Raw genomic sequence first — 20,326 nt, 5'->3', positions numbered from 1 at the left:
AAGACACAAAATTAAGAAAATTTATTGATCAAACGAGTTATATATGTTGATGGCATATGAATTTCATTTAATTTTCCACCTTCAATGGCTGGAAGTTAAAGCTTGATGCAATAGTCAGTTGTATTCCAGGGGAAGAAAAACAAAAAACAAATTCCTGCTCTTAAAGTGTGTATTTGATGGAAGTTCCACAGCTACAGTCGAAGAGAATCAAATGATTTCATTCCATCACACAAAGCATATTGTACAGGAACATCTCGAGAGGATAAGAAAATTTGATTTTAAATAATAATCAATATCTTAGCTAAGGAATCATTGCATCTCTTTCCACTATACAAATCTTTACCTTAAGAACTCTGACATTCTGCGAGGCAAGAAATTCTGCTTGTCATTTTTCATGTGTGTGTTCCCTTAAAAGAAGCCCAGATAAAAATTCATAACTACATCCAACAGAAAGCATTTTCTTATGTACTTTGCTGTTTCTTCTGCTTATTTCCTTTTTCCCGCTCAAATTCAGCAATTTGATTGAATATGTTAACTAAGTTCTGGGGCAGGTTTCTTTTAGTACCGCTTTCTGTTTGTCCTGTATCATTTAAAGTAGATTCCCTGTCTGGTTCCTTTGTTTTATTAGTCTCCTCATAACTTCTTTCCCTGTACTTACGCCCACTTTCACTTTTATGCTGAGTTAACTCATGCCTATCACTGTCATAACATTTATCACCTTCGTGTAAAGGAGTGCTAGAATATGATCTGTACTTTCCCATTGACTTGCCAGAATAGTCAGACCCTGCTGGAGATGTGTGATACCTGTCCTGACCCCAGCCATGCTTTTTATAGTGTTCTCTTCTCCCTTCGGCATCCCATTCCGATCTCCTAAAGTAATGCATCCTGCTTTTATCATCTGACTTATAACATGAACCTGAATATCCCCTTCTACTGGAGAAAAATCTGTCTGTTTTATGGTATCTTTCGGTTTTGCTAGTACTTGCCTGAGTTTTGGAACTACAAGAATCTCTTGAATCTTCAGACCTACCTCCAAAAGTGTCTTCATCATCACCTGAAGTCCTCGACAGAGAACAGTGTCTGTTTTTATCTCTTACCTCTGTTTTTGGACATACTAAGCTGTCCTGCCTTTCCAGCAGTTTTTCCATTTCAAAATTTTGGTTAAGGAAGGAGGCGGAGGTATCAGCTGGAGGTGAATACCACTCCTCTTTCCTAATCTGATCTTTATAATGTGAGGAAGCTCTGGAAGAGCGTTTTTTGGAGCTACGGGATGACTCTGATCTATTCCGATGCTTTTTCTTGCGTTTCTTGTGATCAGAGGAAGAGGAGGAAGAAATTGATGCATCTGATGAAGAATCAGTTGAAGACGAAGAAGAGGATGAAGAGGAGGAGGAGGAAGCAGCTGATCTTTTCCTTTTCTTCTTCAACCTAAAAATATAATTAACCTGTGAGGTAATCTTCAGCATTAGGCAAAGGTTTTATCTAGAAAACAAATCTGCACTCCCCATAGTCTGGCTGAGATTGGACTGTAAGGCATGAACAGAACCTGACTTAGCAAGACACCTTAAAATGTCATTTCTTTACCAAAAGAATTAAGATTGAATCCACTGAACAATGTAATATGAAGAGTGTCCTTCCTGTTCAATACTGCGCTTCACAAATACTTTACAAAGTCTTACAAAGTATTTGTAAACATCTATTCAATAAAAGGCTGCATAGTTAACAAATGTTACCATTACATAGTTCATTTGAAAATTGATTGTATATGATCTTATCTGCACTTGCTGCCCTTCTCTTTTTAAAATCATAAGGCCTATTCAGTGGCTAATGTTGAAATAATAACAGAACTCAGATAATGACTTAGAAAATTTAGTAGACTGCTCAGGTCAGAGCTTATTTTTCATCAGCCCACATTAAAAGCATGCAGTTGGGACACAACCATGGAACTGTGTTGCTTTATGTATTGTGATTTTTCTCCATTTAGCTCGTGCTTTAGCTGTCAGAAACTCTAGTATTTACAGTGGGCCTCTTAACAGTTTGTAACTTACTGGTTTGAGATGCTTTCCTCTAATAGAAAAAAAGAGCTCACATTCTGGCTTAATATATTCAAGAATCAGTACTGAATATAACAAGGTTACCTTTTTTCCTCTTTTAAAAGCTTACGCAATTTTTCTGCACTTGTTTCTACTTGCTTTTCTTTCTCTCTCTCTTCTTTTGCAGCTTGTTTTTCCCTCATTTCCAAAGATTTCTTTTTTGAACCCAAACATCATAAAAAAAAATTCATTAAAAGTGTTAATACAGATATTTTTCCCCATGCCCCCAACACCATCCAAATATATAATTACAGCATGAATGTTTTACCAGGATTCCCAGATTGACAATTAATAAGAAGTTTGGCATTGGCCATTGTTATGATCAGGTTTTTGTTAATGACCATACCGCAGTTTTTTTTTATCCATTGGAAATGTATTTGACCAACCATTGCAGTGGACCCGTGATCCAGCACACCACGAAACACATAGTCCAAAGGGGATAGAGAGCATATGCAAGAAAAACACAGTGTTAGCAATGTGAAGAAAAAGAGCAGGAAATTAAAAAAAAAAAAAAAAAAAAGATTTGAGGGGAAATATTGTTATTGTAGTTTACAAGTAAAGTGTGGCAGAGCCCATTGTAAAATGTGTTCAAGTTGGCCATGTTTGCATACAAACCATTTTGTAACAATTTCACAGACCAGTTTGATGCATAGTTTACGTAAGAAATCATGTTCCAAGGGTTTGTTGGTGATGAGCAGCACCAGATGTCAGATACAGCAACAACGGTCCAATTCAGAAGAAAATGCATTGAAGAAAAACACATAATCAGTATTACAGGAAAACACACTTGGGTGTTGTTTCAGCCATTCTAACACAACACTGACAGCATCAGACTTGCATATTCAAATGCATATAAATGCAAGATTGTGATTTTCAGATGAATAAGAGAAGCCTATTAAAATCTAATAAGGATCAGACTTCTGCAATCTACACCCCTGAACAGCAGCTCTATTCAGAAACAGAAGCAAGTCTGGCCATTTTCAAAACTTAGCAGTAGTCATAACAGATACAATAAAGGAAACCCTTAATAGAAGATAAGGCTATGCAAACCAAAGAAACATAGCCAGCATTATGTTTACCTGTGCTGCATCAATGACCATAATACCAGAAAAAATGCTGAAAAAAAATGATTTCCTACTTGCTACAAATATTCTTCATTTTAACCAAGGCTTTAAGATCTTCTACTGCAGCCAAACATAGATAGTGCTCGAATACCATACAACAGTTTATCGACAATGCAGTTCAGTTTTATTAAAAAGCTTGTCATAGCTCCTCTTCCCCTTCTCTCAAAGCAACCTGTCAGCATTATGGCTTCACCAACTGAAGAAGTGTCAGCTAAGGCCACCTGCCTTAGTCTCTTTACTTCATAATATGCAAAGCATAGAACACACCAAGCCTGTTCCTCAGTGCTATATCTTACTCTGATCCTCCCTGGAAGACAATACAAGTAAAGGAGATAAACAAAAGGAAAATGGGGAAGAAGAAGAAAAAAAAAAAAGACAGCAGATTAGCAAAAAGATTAACCAGGGCTCACCTGTGAAACATGCTGTGTGCAAGGGATGGGAGGAAAAAGATACGAGAAAAGAAAGCTAAGATTTTCAAAAATCACCTGCCCATACTCCCACAGCCCACTCTTTTCCTTTAAATCACCTTCAGATTTGCCCTCTTGCCATCTTCCTGCACTTTGGCTGGTTTTACCTAAGGTTAATGGTTTTATCCTCTTTTCCCATCTCCACTGTTTGGCATTTTTTTACTACTCTGTTCAGAACAGTGGAGTCTTCAAGAGGTACCTCTCTTCTGGTAGGTACAGCCATAATGCTCACTATAGAAGATTTACTATGGAGAAGGGAAGCAGAGAGCAAGACAAAGCATCAATGTCAAGCCTCTCTGTTCAGAAGATTTAAAATGATTTTTATTTATATTTGTTATGATGATTTATTATATTTATAATATTTATTGTAATTGAATTATATGAAGAGAAAGTAAAGAATCACCTGTATACGCTTATGGACTTTTGTTAAGGCCTCTTCTGCTTCTTGAAAAGTTTCATCCAAACTTAAGGCTTTTTTATAGTAACTCTCAGCATTTATTAGTTTGTCTTCCTCTTCCAACCTAACATTTAAATTATGAAGTACATACAGTTAAGTCGCAAGGATTTAACAGTTTTTTGCTTTTTTTTTTTTTTACTTGCACTGTAGCACTGCCACTTCCTACTTCCCTCCATCCCTTCCTACCACCTATCATCTTATCCCATGTCAGTACAAAAATAAAACAGTATTTGACACATTTTTATCTCCTCACGTCCTGGTCATCATTAGAAATAACATTCTGTATAATTTCAATTCCAGTTTCAAAAATAACATGTCTCTTCGTAATGCAGATGCTAAGAAATCTATTCCCGAGTACTCCAAAGTTAATTCTTCTGTTGCAGAGGCTAACAAATATTTCACAGAAGTGACAAAACATGATTTTGTTACAAATACTGTCTTAAAAATATATACAGACATATGAGAATATATATTCCTATATACATAAGAGTAATCAACATTTCTATACATATGGGAATATCTTCAGCCATTTCACAGCACTTTAAACAAGCTTGGTACCCTGCCTGTGGAAAGATATCAAGAATTAAATCTTAACTATCCAGGAAGGTCAGGTGGCAATCTGTGCCCTTACTAGGGCCATATTAAAAAATACTGTAAGAAAAATTGTTCACAGCCAAACAGAAATATAATGCTAACAACACTTACTGCTCGCCTCTTTCCACAAGCGTCTGACAAAGGTATTTCCTTGCATTCCTATGCGTAGGACAGTTTTCTAGAGCAATTTCAAAATCACTTATGGCTTTGTTCAGACTTCCTTTAGTTGCATACCTACAGCAACACAAAAGATGCACAGGTTTTAATGATGTCTTTCACAAAGTAGGAAATCCAGTGAAAAAAGCAGACTTACAGAGCTCCACGAGCAACCAAAGCTTCAACATTCTGTGGATCTATTTCCAAAGCCTTGTTGTACTCATTCATGGCTTCCACGTGGCGCCCATCCTTAAAACAATCAACCCCCGCCTTCACACTAGAGAAAAGTATTTATAAAAACACGATTATGGTAAGGCTACAAGTTTTCTACTGCCAATAATTCAGGAATTAGCGTCTCACGCAAGGAGTTAACTTATTAGAAGGTAAATTACATGAATTAAAATTCAAAACTTTCTTTAGACACTATTATTTGTAATTTAAGATAAGATTTACCATTGTAAGTAATCTTTCATGTATTTAATTGAAGCTGCTACATACTACTGTTTTAAGAAAAACTGTTTTGCTAGCACAGAATTCAGAAATAGTTCTCATCCCCATTTTAGCCCCCTCACATCTAGTAAATTCAAAAGTAGTATTTCAACAAAAAATTGAAGTGTGTGCTCTGGCAAAACTGATTCAATTGGTGTTTTGCTTCAGGAAATAAAGCTGTAGCTTTACCTAATCTTACAATAACCTCTGAAAAGAAAACAGTGTACTGCATACCAATTCAGGGCCCAAGATTCAGACTGCTTTTTCCTCAACGCAGGGGCAAAATCTTCTTCATCAATATTCTTCCTTTAAAAATAACAAAAATATAAAAAACCCACACTTAAAAGTTGCCTTTTAACTCTGTAAGATTAAAATTGTAATACGTAATGCATTTGAAATAAGCTGAAATATTACTTTTACAATGCATTACTTCCCTCCCTCAGTCAGGACTGTTATTTTTTCTGGATCCACTTTTCCTGAACTGTTCTAACACCGCAGCATGGCTACAGCACATTTTAAAAATGCATATATCACATTCACATCTACCTTGGGGTGTATGATACCAATACATACATACACATATATCTTAAGTTTATTTTTCTTATTAACAAACATCATAAACATCGTGCATTTCAATCCAAAGACATTAACAAGACTGAAATAATAACCCCCTAAAGCCTTGGCATCAAACATGCTTGGGGACACATCTTATTCAAACAAACACAATTTTAAATACTAATTTCTTACTCCAGAGGAGTTTGCCTTTAAAATACTAAAGGACGTAGAAGCTGCAGTCATGGAAACTGAAATAAGAATGGTTGAAGTATCAGTCTGTATGACTTCCACTCAAGTCTATGTTGGGATTAGAATAACAAAGCTACAGGATTGGAACAATGTAAAAATCACTTACATTTGTAGACTTCTCATCAAAGATGGTGGATTTGATTCACTTATTCCTAGTTTCTCTGTTAAATATTCAATTAATGATGGATTTGCAAATCCCGGGGAACGATGCAACACCTCTTCAAATGTCTCTCCTGTTTTTGCAACTTCCAAGCTTCGCCTTAAAAAAGCACCAGTGCACACAAAACGTGGATGGACACTGTACTAAATAATACGTTCAGAAGATGTACACCCATACTGACACTTAATACTGCCTACAAGCCACTTCTTTCTACAGGCATAAGTTTTCCTACCGTTTAGCTATACTGAAAGTGGCAGAGACAGCTATGAGCTTCCCACCAAAGTAAATTTTAAGGAGTTTAATATATTTCAGTCCCAGAGTCATGACAACAACAAAAACAGTAAAAAGTAATGCAGTTCTACAATGGCAGATACTTAAGTTCTCCATTTAGCAAACGTAACTTCATTTGCTTTTTGCTTTTCCTACATTCTGGGATAGACTGTGAAAAATCAACTACAGCTGATAAATCTAGAAAAATGTACGTTACAGCAAAGACCAAAAAAGACTGTAGTTACCAAATTAAATTGGAAACAATCCTGACAAGTTTAAAGGATTGTCTATCAAAGACACTTTTCAGACAAGCAGGTTATCTTTAGTTAGAAAGCCTGGACAGCATATTCTTACCTATAATGTAAGGGCAAGTCCTCAGAGGCAATTACTCCTAGTTTTGTACTAGAAAGATTGGGTGGAAGAGCTGAGCTGTAGAGTGATAATGTGATCTTCTCGTGGTATCGATCGACATCCTTAACAGCCGCTACAGAAAAAATACAAGTTAGGATAAAGCAGAAAGGAGGTCCTGAAAGTGAAACAGATTTTTAATTACACTCGCAGCTACTTGCCTCGAATCATATCTCCAGCTTGATAATAAGATAAAGGATCTCCATGGTTGGTTTGAGAAGGCACATCTCTCAGTGGACAAAGAGCCTACAATACAGGAAAGTAGAAAAAACATAAAAAAGAGGTTAAATTATAGAGCTAAAGTGGCTGCATTACAGAATTTTTCATGTTACTGCCATCGACTCACAATTTCATCTGCTCAGCAATCTTTCAACACATATACATATAAACTAAGAATACTCCATGTGTACATGAACTCTTAAAAAAATGGAAACTCTTATCTCCCTGAAGTAAAACATGCTAACAATATCAAAGCCACTACAGACACTTACATAAGAGCATTTGAGCAAAACTAGGTTTTTTTTGCTCCACAAAACTAAGATGGAGGAATATAAGTTTAATCCTCCCACACATGAAAGACATAATAATTAAATGCATGGCTTGGCTCAAATTACAATTTATGAATCCATGAACAATGAATTTTCCTACTATCAAGTAACACATTTTGAGCACGGAGCATAATGAAAGTGCTTGCTGACTCAGCAAAGCATCATAAAATCATAAGTTGTCCACAAATTCAATTACCACTCTCTGTCCCAAAGCTCAGTTTCACCTTTACTTGTACCACTGCATTATGAGATACAACACACACCCGTAAACGATCACAGTCAAATCTTACACTGATTTGTAAGTCATCAATCTGCCGTATGAAACCACTTCCCAGACACATCAACACCATGAAAAAGCCAAATTCACGAATGGAAGTAATCCTCCCAATCACGATGTCTCCACGTTCGATGTCTCGAAAAAATAGCTCTCTCCTGATTTCCCCAGGAACCTCCATGAACTGCTCCAGAGGAGGCATCACAGCATAATACTCTACAACACAAGAGACATTCACAGTTCCAAAATGACCAAATTACAGCCTGAAAGCACAAAATACTTCAAAACAGCAGACTACTTCAAAACCTGATTCCTTTGTAGTAGCAAAAATTTATGCACAGACCAGAAAATGCAAAAGGAAAAAAATTTAACTGGGCTTTTAAATATATCTGGGGCATTGTGGGCAGTTTGGGGTGCCACAATACAAGAGGCGCATAAGTCTATTAGAGAGAGTTCAAGGAAGGACTACAAAGAGGAGGAAGAAGGGCCAAGAGCACAAGGCGTATAAAGAATGGCTGAGGTGCCTTGGGTTTTCGGCCCAGAGCAGAAGAAAGGCCTCAATGCAGCCCACAGCTCCTGAAAGAGAGTGGAGGGGCAGTGCTGAGCTCTGCTCTCTGGTGACAGCAACAGAACCCCAGAGAACAGCAAGGAGTTGTGTGAGGGGAGGGTGGGGGGATAGGAATTAGGGAAAGGTTCCTCACCGGAGGGCTGTGGGCACAGAACAGACTGCCAAGGCACAGCCCCGAGCTGCTGGAGTTCAGCAAGTGTTTGGACAACGCCTGCAGATGTAAGGTTTGCGTGGTGCTGCGTGGTGCCAGGAACTGGCCCTCACCTTCATTTTCTTCAATGTTGTCGGCAATAGGACCATTGGGTTTCCATGACTGAGCAAAGAGCAGGTCCGCCTTTTTGGCAATGAAGCGCTGTATCTCGGTGTCGAGCTCCGCATCTTCCTCGGCCCTGTGGGAGGAGAACGAGCTGAGAACGGCCCCGCGCCCCTCCAGGCTCTCCAGGCTCTCCCGCCGCCCCCAACCGCCCCTGTGACCCCTCACCAGGCGGAAGGCGAGCGGGGGGCCCCGCGGGGCGGCTCGAAGACGGTCCCCGGGGGCGGCAGCAGCCCGCGGAAGTCAGGGTTGTCGTGCTGCTCGGAGCGGAGCAAGGCGAGGAGGGAGGGACCGTGGTAGCTCAGCACTTGGCGCAGCAGCTCCCGCTCCATACCGCCGCCTCCGCCAGGACCGGAAGCGGAAGGGGGAGCGCGGAGCAACGCGCATGCGTAGTGCCGGGTAGGAGAGGCCGGGGCAAAGAGCGGGACGGGACGGAAGCAGCGCCCCCTGGCGGGCGGGAGGACTCCGGGGGCCGCTCTGAGCGAAGCGGTGCGGCGGGCTGCGGGCCTTGCGCGGCGCGCCCCGGCAGCAGAACAGAAAATAGAAACAAACGTGTGGAAAAGGCAGGGGTTTCGTGCGCTCCGGCCGAGCCGGCAGCGTTCAGGGAGCGGCAGCAGCGGCGCAGGGCCGCCAGGGGCCGCTGCCGTGCCGGGCTCGGGGGGCTGCACGGGAACAGCGGCTGCACGTGGGCTGCAGCCTAAGCCGGGCTGCTCTCGGGAGCGGGGCTGAGCTCTTCTGTGCAGAAGAGTGAATCTGTGCTTCTTAGCAAATGCAAAGAGCTAGCAATAAAAACTGTTTGCAGCACAAATTTTGCTTGCGTAAGCGCTTCTCCTGTGCGGCATGCAGATACACCTAAGTGTAAATACTCGGTGCACGGCGAGAGCTGAACCCCGTGTCGTTGTGGACTTTTCCTACAGACCTGTTCTTCTGTGAGCAGAAATCAATTGCAGTTTAGGAAATTGAGCAATTCTGACTCTGCCAATCCACAGACTGTATCTGGTTGCCCATCAACGTGAGGGTTACTTTCATGTTTAAGCAGACCATTTTGTCTCCATGCTACCACTCCATTGCACAGGGACACCTGCCTTAGAGACAGCGTGGCATCAAAACAACAACGCAGCCCAGTGATATAATTAGCTACACTAGATTTTACCTGGGCCCAGCAAATTCTTAAATTACCTTAATCAGATGTGCAAAACACACACCGTATAATTCCACCTTTGGAAACAGCTTTGCAATAGCAGGCTATAGGAGCATGAACTCATCATTTTCTTTCCTCGTTTTCAGATTATAGGAATGAAACCCAAAGCAAAGCATGGCTACCAAGAACCTTCTGTGCACAGTTCCGTCGCACTCAGGACGTACACAAGTCTGTGCTGTCCTTGCTTGTCATGGGCTATTGCGGTGCTATTAACAATCTCTGTATGTTCATAGTGATGGGTCTTTTTCCCTCCACATTTTTCTTGTTTTTCTTCAGTTAACTGATAGGAAATGCTTGGGATAGAAGGATACAGCAGCCATCACAATTCAGTTAGGCTAACATTAAATGGGACAGTATAGAACAAACGTGGGTAGGTGCACAGCGTAAGAGATTCCAGGGCCCAGTCCTCAGTTCTGTTGTCTTCTAGAACTGCCTGAATAGGCAGTGCTGCCTCCCCTACTGAACAAAGGCAGAGGTGTGCAGGACATCTCCTGCTCCTGCAGGAGCAAGTTACGGACATGACAGGGCAGCATTCCAGGCACTCTGAAACCAGCCTTGGCCAAATGAGTTAGATGTAAATTTTCTCACTTAGCTCACTGCATGGTAAAAGGCTGCTTCTAAGATCATGTACCCTGCAGCTCTCTCAACACAAAGCTTATACTTTCACACCAGGCTACCTTTGAACCTAGGGTCCAGCTTACAGTGAACAACCCAAAACCTGATCAGCATGAATGAATTTTAAAGTGGGTATGTGAAACACTAAGCAGATTTTCATCAAACTCCAGTAAGCACAGCTTGAATGCAGCAAGGTCAAGCTGCTTTTTCCATGTTCCCAGGTATATCAGTGGTAAAGCTTACAAGAAAATTGCAGAGAAGAAAGGATTTTGTGTCAAGAACCACATTTTATCACTGACAGAAAGATCTCCCAAGATCATGCTTTCCAAAGTGTTATTTTCTGCAAAGTTTGAGCAGATTTGAGGTAAATTTTAGCCTTCTCCAAATGGGAGTGAAATGTTCAACTAAATTTATTCTTTTGACTAAGAAAGATGAAATCAATAGTATTGATGAGAACTAACATGAAGAGCTATGCTCCCAGATGTTTTCTTGGAGTTGTTTCTGGGAGGCTCTGCCTGAAGTAGTCCCGCTGTCCAACCTTTCTGATCATTTATGAGGCAGCAAAGGGTTTGTTCAAAGCTGATGTGATAGCCGAGATACTATTTTAGTTCAAGAATGGGGGAGGGATGTTCAGTGCAAAATAATTGCTAGCCAACTAGCAGCTCTCCTTTGTGAAAAACATGATGTCTGCAGACAGAACCACCAAATTATGATGGAGGCGGTGTGAAAACAACACCACACTGAGTGGCTGTACAGCCCAGGCTGTGCACATTCAAGCATTTTTCTTTTTAATATGTTCATCCTAAGTCCAACTTTGGCATGGTCTGTGAGAGAGAGTAAGGTTTCAGTGGAGACTCATGGAGGTCTGCTGGGCACCTGGCTGTGGTGTCCTGGTCTTTGCACATCTCAGATGTGTGGAATCGTGCAGACAAAGAATACTTGGTTGCATGTAGCAATTATGCAGAGATGGACTGTGGAAACTGCCCAGGCTCTGAATGAGCAATTAGGCGCTGTTGGAGAGCAGAAGAAATAATAGTTAAGAAATGTCAACTGAGCACCCCCTGCGACTTTCAGCAATTTCTGTCAAACTCTGCAGGCAGAGGCACTGCTGAGCCTTTGTGAGGCTGCAGAGATTACTGCTCGTGCTGTTGGTGCAGCGTGTCTGCAGATTAGTGACGAATGTTGGAAGGCTTCAGGTGAAACTGAAAATGTTGCTGAAGGAAACACTGGCACTGATATTTTTTCACTTGCATGTGGAAAAGCAGGCTGTTGTGAGTGAAGATTTACTTATTTAACAGGAACACCAATTAAGGAATTTAGTGATAACCATGACACAGACAATATGTGCACACCCACCTGTGCGGTGTGCAGTGTATCTGGAAATGCTGCCTACAGAGCAAATTCCCATGGTACACGAGGAACATGAGTACATGAGGGACTCAGTGGAAGGAAAGCTGAGCAGGCTGATCACTGTGCTTCCTATGAACTCCCCAGCCTCTCAAAGCCTGCAGACTGGTGGTATCTGCTGCTTTGAAGCAAGGGAGTCATTCTAGCTTCAGAGTTTTATAGTAAATCATTACAGCTGTGCAGCTTTCCACTCAGCAGAGTAGATCATTCCTTACAACCCAAAACTTTAGTTCCAGCACATAGCAAAATACAGTGACAATATTTGATTTCCAGTCTGCAAACACTGCAAGGCTTTTAACTTCAAGCATACAACTCTCAACTCTTCTCCACCTCTCATCCACAGTAGAGCAGTGTTCATATTTCCATTGTAAAGTTATTCCACCAGCAGTTCTCATCTCTCAAAATTGTTGTATGCCACATCTGAACTTTCCAGAGAAGCTCAAGAAAGTCCATAAATTATTTTGAAAATGTAAATCCCATGGAATTCTCCTGTTCCTCTTGAAACTATCCATTTCTTTTTGTATCTCACAGTTGGTTGCCCTAACCTTCCATTTGTGCAGCATCTGTAACTAATACTGGCTAAAGAGCAACTGACAAATGTTGGAAGTTGTGTTCTTAATTGCTCACAATGAATGGGAGATGTACCATTGCTGCAAACTGATCAGCAGCCTCTTTACGTTGTCACTTGTGTTTCTCACTATTTAAAATACACTAAATTTAAGAAATAAAGCCTGTTTTAACTCATGAAAAGTTAAGCAGTTGGCAGCTTCTCACTACAGATTAATGATCTCCATATTTGCTTGCATTTAATGCATGAGCATAGCTTTATTTAAAGTGAACAAAATGTATCTAAAATTGAATTTTGTCATATATAGGTGAAACTTTGAAATTGATAATCTAAGTTGGTTTGATATGATGTCCAATTAATTTTCATTTCCTGTAAGAATTGTTTGGAGATAGAGTGACTAATAAATAGCTTTGCAAAAAAGTTAATTCCCATGTATTCTGGATGATGTAATTCCAAAATTAACAGCCATGAACAGTGACTCTCCTGCAGAAAAGACATCCATTGGTCTTCTGACAGAAAGTTTGGTGTCCCCATCACCTGGGAAAAGCTGAGACCAAATCCACAACACAGAAGATCAAAATACCAAATTGATGTCTGCATATTATGTCTGTTTCTTTAAACACTTGGCAAATCCCTCACAGCATTAAATCCAGAAAGCTGAATTGATTTGAAGTAAATTCACATTCCATTAAAAAAATAAAGTGTATCTGCTCTAAAATTTAGAAATGTCATTTGGTTTGTAAGTAGAGGTTTCCAATTTGTATCAACATACAGTTTTAATAGCAGGCAGCAAATGAAATCTGTTGTCTTTTTGCTCATGGGAGAATTTACAAAGACTGTGACAGCCACAACTGCCACTGATTTTAATGGGAAGTTTTGTGCTTCTGATGGATTTTGGATGAAGATTTTGAGGGCTGGCTTTGACTTCAGCAGGTTTCGGGTCAGACACGGAAGTCAGAAATCTATCATTAAAATTTCTGTGCTTGCACTGCTGTCTGCAATTAGGAAAGCATTAATCACAACACATCCGTGCAATTGAGTGTCAGTGTGCAGGCACTTTGGCTGGAGCTGCTGAAATGTAAATAATATACATCTGCTGATTTTCTCCAGCTATGTGTCTTATTAAGGCAGCTCAACTCAAATACATATTCACAGAAAACAGAAGGTCTTCAACAAATGAAATCTAATGGAGAAATAAGGAAACAACAAAAAAAAAACCAATAACACTATAGACAACAAATGTGAAAGAAAGCTGTATGCACAAGCAGGTAAAATCATTGAAGTACAGCAAGAGGCAGAATTCCTCTTTTTTTTCTTAATATATATTCCAAATCTAATGCAGAGATGAGATTGAAATGAAAATTATGTGTTCTGTTCATCTTCTTTTTTCCTCCTATTTGTTATATTTTCGATGAAACTGAAAAAAAAAAATTGTTTTTAAGGTATTTGGCAGCTAAAGGCACAGGATGGTGCCAAGCACTGTTTCCAAAATCAAATAAGTAGGTTAAGCTTGTAAATACCTTTGAAAATTCTGCCCTAAGAAAGAATGATAATTCAAGCCACAGACAAAGTTCCTACATATGTAAATGGCATTGTTTGCTGTCACAACTAATTACAGATGTAACTCTGTGCTCGGTTGATTGTGAGTGCAGAATAAACATACAAATGTAAAACACTGGGGTTTAAAACTCCCCTCTTGTATTTGCGGTGATGTGATCCTCCTGAAACTGACAAGTCTATACAAGAGGGACGGTGGGTACATGTGTAGGAGAACAGTAAGTGGGAGAAAGGAATCTAAATTTCCCATCTGCACAGAATGTCAACACACTCTCTATAAAAAGCCATCACCAAAATCTTGATAAGCAGAATTCAGTCTGGTCAAGTTCTAATTTGCATCTTCACTGACAACGAGAGTTAATGAGAACTTCAACACAATGTTTCATTTAACTGAAAATTTAGAAGAAAATGATGCTTTCAAAAAATGCAATAGGACTTGGTTTATGCTGGACAGCACAACTACAACTACGGTTTAAACAAAAGGTCAGTAATCCAGGAGCAGGTTGGCCCTGAAAACATCTCAAGCCCATGTGGTTGAATTGCCATGTCAGCTCTCCAAGACACGAGGAACATTTTTTCTACAAAAGCAACAAATTCAAATGCAGTACTGCATCCAAACAGCCTTTTGGGTTCCTGCAGCCCAGAACAGGTTTGGACATTTCAAAATGTGAGAAGGGTTTCTCCCAGTACATTTCTCCTTTTGAAACTGGGCTCCAGTAAGAAAGGGAAAGTTTTCCCAAGCTGAAGCTAACAGTGCCTGCTTGTGAGCGATGGGCTGCAGAGAAACAGTTGCAGCATCACGTGGTCAGAAACTACCTACAGTCTGAGAAAGCACTTGTAATAAAGTGCTGTCCAAGACAACAACAGTAAGATAAACCAAGCCAAAAAACAAACAAGGGTAGGATATAGGACAGGGAAAAAAAGAAGTTAAAATACATAGTGTCTATAGTAGGGCTAAATGGAAATATTAAAAAATAATGTATTAAAATAAAAACAACTTATTAAAATCAAACTAGAGGGCTATAATGAGAAGTCTGAGATAGTCTGTAATTGCAGACTCGGAGCAGAAGCACGTTCCTGTCAGTAGCTAAAACAGGCCATAACCCTCTCTATTCTGCTTCAGAAATTGTGTTGCACGCAGTTGAGAGATGAAATGGACATTTGGTCTCTTTAGGGGCTATGTTAGAAGCCACAAAAAATGGGGAATAGTTGCAGCTTGGATAGAGCCATTTACAGATCCTTTTCTTTTAACATCGACAACATCTTATTGCCTTCATACTTTAAAATAACGATCAGAGAGAGGAAAAAATATTATAAAACAAGATGAGAGTACAAAAGTTATTGAGCTTCACTGATAGTGGGACTGCAGTGCAGACACTTATTTGTTATTTAGCTTGAGAAAAGGAAAGCTATCACTGGAGAAAATCTTAAAATAGAAAAATATACAGCATAAATATTTTACATTTTCAGAGGGGAGCATCCTTCGGTACATCAAGCCTTCATGCAGCTTAGCAGCATGACACATCTTAGTGATTAAATGCCAGCTTCATGGCAAAACCCAAAAAAACAAAACAAACAAATTTTTCAGTGGAGAAAGCTACTGTTCTCTAATCCTGCACCTCGGCTCTCACAGCTGTAAAGGCACAGTGGCAGGATGGTAGAAATTAAATGCTATCAGTAGGTGAACTGCAATCTGAACTTCACAGTCTGCTTCTATCTACCTTCAGTCTCACGTGGCTCCATGAAAAGTCCTGGCTCAAAGTAGCACCAAAAGAAGAGGAGGGGCAGAATTTCGCCATCTGAAAAGTCACCTTAGGTTTGTTCCAACTGGTACAAAACAGGAACATGTTTTGGTGAGTTAGCAGTGTTTATCCACCTTTGTTTTCCTCACACTGCTTGTAGCTCACAGCAGTCACATTTGGCAGCTGATCATTATAGATATTCTCCATAAATCAGAGACAGCTCCTGGGACTTAAGCACGGGTGCTGCAGTCAGATGGGGGTTGATGAAAGGCACGCACTGACACTTGACAGGATGGTGATTATCCCATAGTTTAATAGCAACATGTAAATCATCTTAGAGTCATTAGTCACTCTCAGGCACACTGTACTCCCCCCATATTGACATTAAAAAAGAATCCACTAGAGAGAAACAACAAACAGGACATTTCTATAGGGTGAAACACACTGGAAATCTAAAAGGATCCTGTCAGTGTAAATCATCTCCTCACCTACCCTAGGACACAAAACCAACAGAAAGGTGGTGTAGCTTTGGGCTATAATTACATAGGATTAGGGTGCTCCCACGAAGGAGATTCCTACCAGAACAGAAAGTAATTGAGTTGGAAAAAAGTAAATCTGGAAAGAAAGTCACACACTGCAAATGCACAAACAGCAAAAGATGACAGATTATCTTTAAAATTTGTGTTCATTTAGAGTTGGCTATTGATAAAGTGAATTGAATTAGGTTATATTCTAATTTGAGCTGATCTATGAGTTTAAAGGACTCTGGAGATACTACAACTCATGTGAAGGGTGGGCTGGTATGAGGTCCTGTCATGGGTCTGAATGGCAGTTGTTTGGGGTTTGCTGTGCCCCAAGCCAGGCAGTGACAGGCAGCCCAGTCCCTGCTGTCACTTCATAAGGTAAATACAAAATTAATGGGAGTTTGTGTGAAGGTCATGTCCTGATGCTAATAGAAATAAATTATTCGCTGAAATACATTTAATCAAGACACTGTCCAAGTCTTCAAACAAAGAGGCTTAAATAGTTCCCTGGGAGAATTTTACACTGTCTAGCTCATTTATGTATCAGAGTTTTAATCTTTGAGTTCAAAATATTTTCATCTCTTCTTTTCAGCACTCATCTGCCCCAGAACATCCCAAATAATTCCTCTTCCTTCTTATTGCTCACCCCACCGATAGACCATTAGCAAATTCTGAAGTTCTCAGCCACTTGATCCTCCTTTCACCAAGCTATATATATAGATCCATTTCAATCTTCCCCTCTATGTCTGTTCAAAACTCCCTCACCATTCTTTCTGCTCTGCACTGAATGACCTTCAACTTGTTTGTTGTAATGTGCTACCTGGACAAGCACACGTTCTCCTATCAGTCGTACAGAGATTAACAATTACCTCCTGTCTGATGCTGTGTGAGCACAGGCAATCCAACCATTTCTCTGTCCTTCACATTACTCTCTACAGATTTGTCCCTCAAAAAAGCAAACATGTAAATCTTGAATATTATTTTCTTTTAGATAGAGTGGCTGTTATTTTCCCCAGTTGAATTCAGTTTTTCTTGTATTTCATCAATTTTTTAAGAACTCCTAGAAACAGATTGATTCCCAGTTGCTTGCTTTCCTTTTTTTGTCACAACTCATCCAGAGTACAGCCAAAGCAAAATCAGAAGGTTTCATTAACATGTGAGTTACTTTTTTCCCTAGATTATCAGAGAACATATTCTGGGAGGACCTACCAATGATCTCTACAGTCAATCACATTATTCCAAGTTAACATTTGCCCATTTATCAATCTGGATCTAGATTTCACTCTTGATTCACCACTAGCTTTAGGAAACAAACAACTGCCTGGCTTATTTAAAAGTTGTCATATCAGTTAGGAGTATTCCAGAAATGGAGGCATCTGCAATTTTGATGCATGTATGTACAGATACACATGAAAATCACTATCATTCACTGCAAAGATTTTATATTTCATACTCAAAATCATTTAATTCTGTTTCTACTAATACAGCAGGTACTGCAGCTGCTGCTGCCAGCAGCAATAGCTCATGCAAGTTTGCAGCCCTGAATATTGTTGTAATTCACAGTCATAATATAAACTACCCTGAACAGTGAAGCAAGAACCTTCCGCAAATGTCTAATAACAGAATTTGTCTTAGTAGTCGTACAATTACTTCTGCTTGATATCTGTCTACAAAAGAAGCTTGAAAGCCGTTTGAGGGAGTTATTTTTAGATCAGTTGTCTGCTGATAAGAAATTCTTTCCTTCTGCATCCCAGCCAGAGCATAAGAGAAGGCACTGAGCGTTTGGAAGCATAGCCACCTGCATCTCTCTGGCCTCAGACTGAGTTGCTGTTTTGATTCCGACAAATGAGACATCATGTAGCAAAATCTCACTGTTTGGGCTTACAGCACCTGCTAACAACATCTGGTTATCACTATTTAACTAGAGCTCAGATCCTTTTCTTTTCTGCCTCATATGTTTCCCCCCGCTCGTCCTCATAAAAGGTCATGGAACAGAATGAAGTCGTCCCTATTTGTGATCCCTGTATAATCCTATTGGTTTGCCTGTTGTTCAGCCCAGTTAATTTCAATTTGCCTTCTTATGACTATTTTCTCTCAAAGTTTATAAGCCTAATGCTAACCATTTTAGTTCCAGCTATCATTTATTTGTGCCAAACCGCGGGGGGGAATAACGAACGTTGAACTCCGGTGCTGTGCCTCAGGGATGCAGCACAGAAATCCCAGCCCATAGCACAGCACGCCCAGATGGCTTCAGCAGTGCTGGAGGCAGCTGCGGCGATGCTGGAGGACTGTGCAGCTGCTCCCAGGACGTGAGCACACTGGCTGACACCCGTGGTGGGTTCCTGCTGTTCTGTCCCCTTGGGAACACCTGCCTTGACTTAGGGCTTGATTTAGCTGATGTTTGACGAGTTCCCTGGGCTCTGACATAATTCAAAACGTACAGCCTGATCTGTGATGTGTCTCTCAGTGCTGAAACGCCTTTTATATGTAAATCCTGCAGGCAGCTTGGCATGGCAGCATGGGGAGAATCCATCAGCAGTGTTGACCAGCAGCAGCACATTCACATTCTGTGCAGTGCTGCAGGCCTGACAGCAGCGTGGCTGCTCTGATGTGGTGCCAAGGCTGAGGTCATTACACAGCTTCACGGGGGGAGACGCATTAGTTCAGGAACATTGCATTAAAGCAGTTACACTGCTCTCAGTTTCATTGTGTGGAGATGTGCCCTTCGTAACACCGAGCATGGGAAGGGCTCTGCTGGCTGGCGCCCTCTGCTGCTATCAAGCCTCTGTTGGCTGAAACCGAACGGACAGATTGCATCAGGTATGCAACAAGAGGAGAGATCGGATATATGACCGTATAATCACAAGCCTCCGGGTCAGACATATATTTAAGTGATATCTTAACAGAGCTGTACTGTTAAGGAATGGCCTCTGCATTCTCTTGTGACCATCCTCTGAATGTATAATGTCATGTTCCAGGGCTTCTGAAAACATGATGAAAGCCCCACAAATTCTAAACCTCTGTCCCTCCCTGCCTTTCTGGTAATATTGATACAGGAAGGTCAGAATTTCATGATAGCACCACACTGACAGAACCATCGATTTAGTCCAAACGCAGTGGTCTACAATTACATTTTCCAAAACTTTTTCAGAAAACTGCTTCCACACCCAAGAAAGATTATTCAGTGTTTTTTTCTGTAGAACCTGAATGTTCTCTCTAAAATCCAGTTCCAGTGGATATCTGTGTCAGCTGTAACATTTTTTGTTAGCAGCTCTTTCAGCTCATCTCTGGATCTGAGACCTGGAGCTTAGAGGAAAAGAAACATTTGCAGAATGGCAGTCTCAGAAGCACGGTGTTAGATGACAAAGCAGGACTGAAATCTATCACACTGTGGCCTGCACTTTACCCCCATTTCAGTTAGGGCAAACATTTTTCCAAGAAAAACAAATACTTAACAATAGATCCCATACCAGCATTGCTTTAATTAGATCAGTAGCAAAGAGAAAACACAAAATATAATTGCTGACTGACTCAAAAATAGCTCTGGCTACAAATAACAAGACACAGGTTAGAGCAAGGCATAGTGCCTGGAGATTTTGCCAGGCAGCAGATCAAACAGCCAAACTCTGCAGCCTCTGCAGCTCTCCTTCACCTGCTGCTTCCCAGAATGGCAGAATCATGGGCCATTTGTGAGTCACTGGTCAGTTAATCTTTGCAAACCATTAATGGCACATCTGAACTACTTTCAAATGTCACAATGGAAAAAGCTGTCATGAAAGGAGAAGGGAAGAGAAGGGGAGAGGAGAGGAGAGGAGAGGAGAGGAGAGGAGAGGAGAGGAGAGGAGAGGAGAGGAGAGGAGAGGAGAGGAGAGGAGAGGAGAGGGTTTCATTCTACTTTTTGAAAAGGTTTTAGGAAAATGTCTTTCGAGTGATTGACAGGCCTACGTATGGCAAAAGTTTGAGTGGAAATAATCCGTATAAAAGCCC

The 20,326-nt window shown here is 40.5% G+C and overlaps 1 protein-coding gene across 2 annotated transcripts; it reads right to left on the bottom strand.

Annotated features, from left to right (window-relative positions):
* Window positions 1-6: 6 nt before the first annotated feature.
* Window positions 7-9,108, bottom strand: TTC14 (tetratricopeptide repeat domain 14). Of its 2 annotated transcripts, XR_016469829.1 has the most exons (13): window positions 8,894-9,108; window positions 8,677-8,801; window positions 7,861-8,060; window positions 7,184-7,268; window positions 6,969-7,098; window positions 6,291-6,443; window positions 5,615-5,686; window positions 5,049-5,168; window positions 4,847-4,969; window positions 4,088-4,205; window positions 2,139-2,248; window positions 344-1,428; window positions 7-253 (listed from the first exon to the last, which is right to left on the bottom strand). XR_016469829.1 is itself a non-coding variant. In XM_031614545.2 (12 exons), the coding sequence occupies exons 1-12, from the start codon at window positions 9,055-9,057 to the stop codon at window positions 462-464; spliced, it is 2,367 nt and encodes a 788-aa protein (XP_031470405.2). In that variant the 5' UTR covers window positions 9,058-9,108; the 3' UTR covers window positions 7-461. The 2 variants fall into 2 exon arrangements, 1 of the variants encoding a protein (XP_031470405.2); XM_031614545.2 differs by having other exon boundaries at window positions 7-1,428.
* Window positions 9,109-20,326: the final 11,218 nt, after the last annotated feature.

This window comes from Phasianus colchicus, chromosome 10 (genome assembly GCF_987193195.1).
Source record: "Phasianus colchicus chromosome 10, bPhaCol1.hap1.1, whole genome shotgun sequence".
NCBI lineage: Eukaryota > Metazoa > Chordata > Aves > Galliformes > Phasianidae > Phasianus > Phasianus colchicus.
Note: the sequence above shows the minus strand (reverse complement) of the source record. Positions and strands in the feature narration are given on the sequence as shown.

What these genes read in the sequence shown, in the direction of transcription:
- TTC14 (XM_031614545.2), bottom strand. Translation starts at nt 9,057, where the DNA reads ATGGAGCGGGAGCTGCTGCGCCAAGTGCTGAGCTACCACGGTCCCTCC. An exon ending in TTGATGAGAAGTCTACAAAT is followed by an intron (nt 5,687 to 6,290) that starts GTAAGTGATTTT and finishes TTATTTTTAAAG; the next exon opens with GAAGAATATTGATGAAGAAG. An exon ending in CTTTTAAAAGAGGAAAAAAG is followed by an intron (nt 1,429 to 2,138) that starts GTAACCTTGTTA and finishes TTATATTTTTAG; the next exon opens with GTTGAAGAAGAAAAGGAAAA.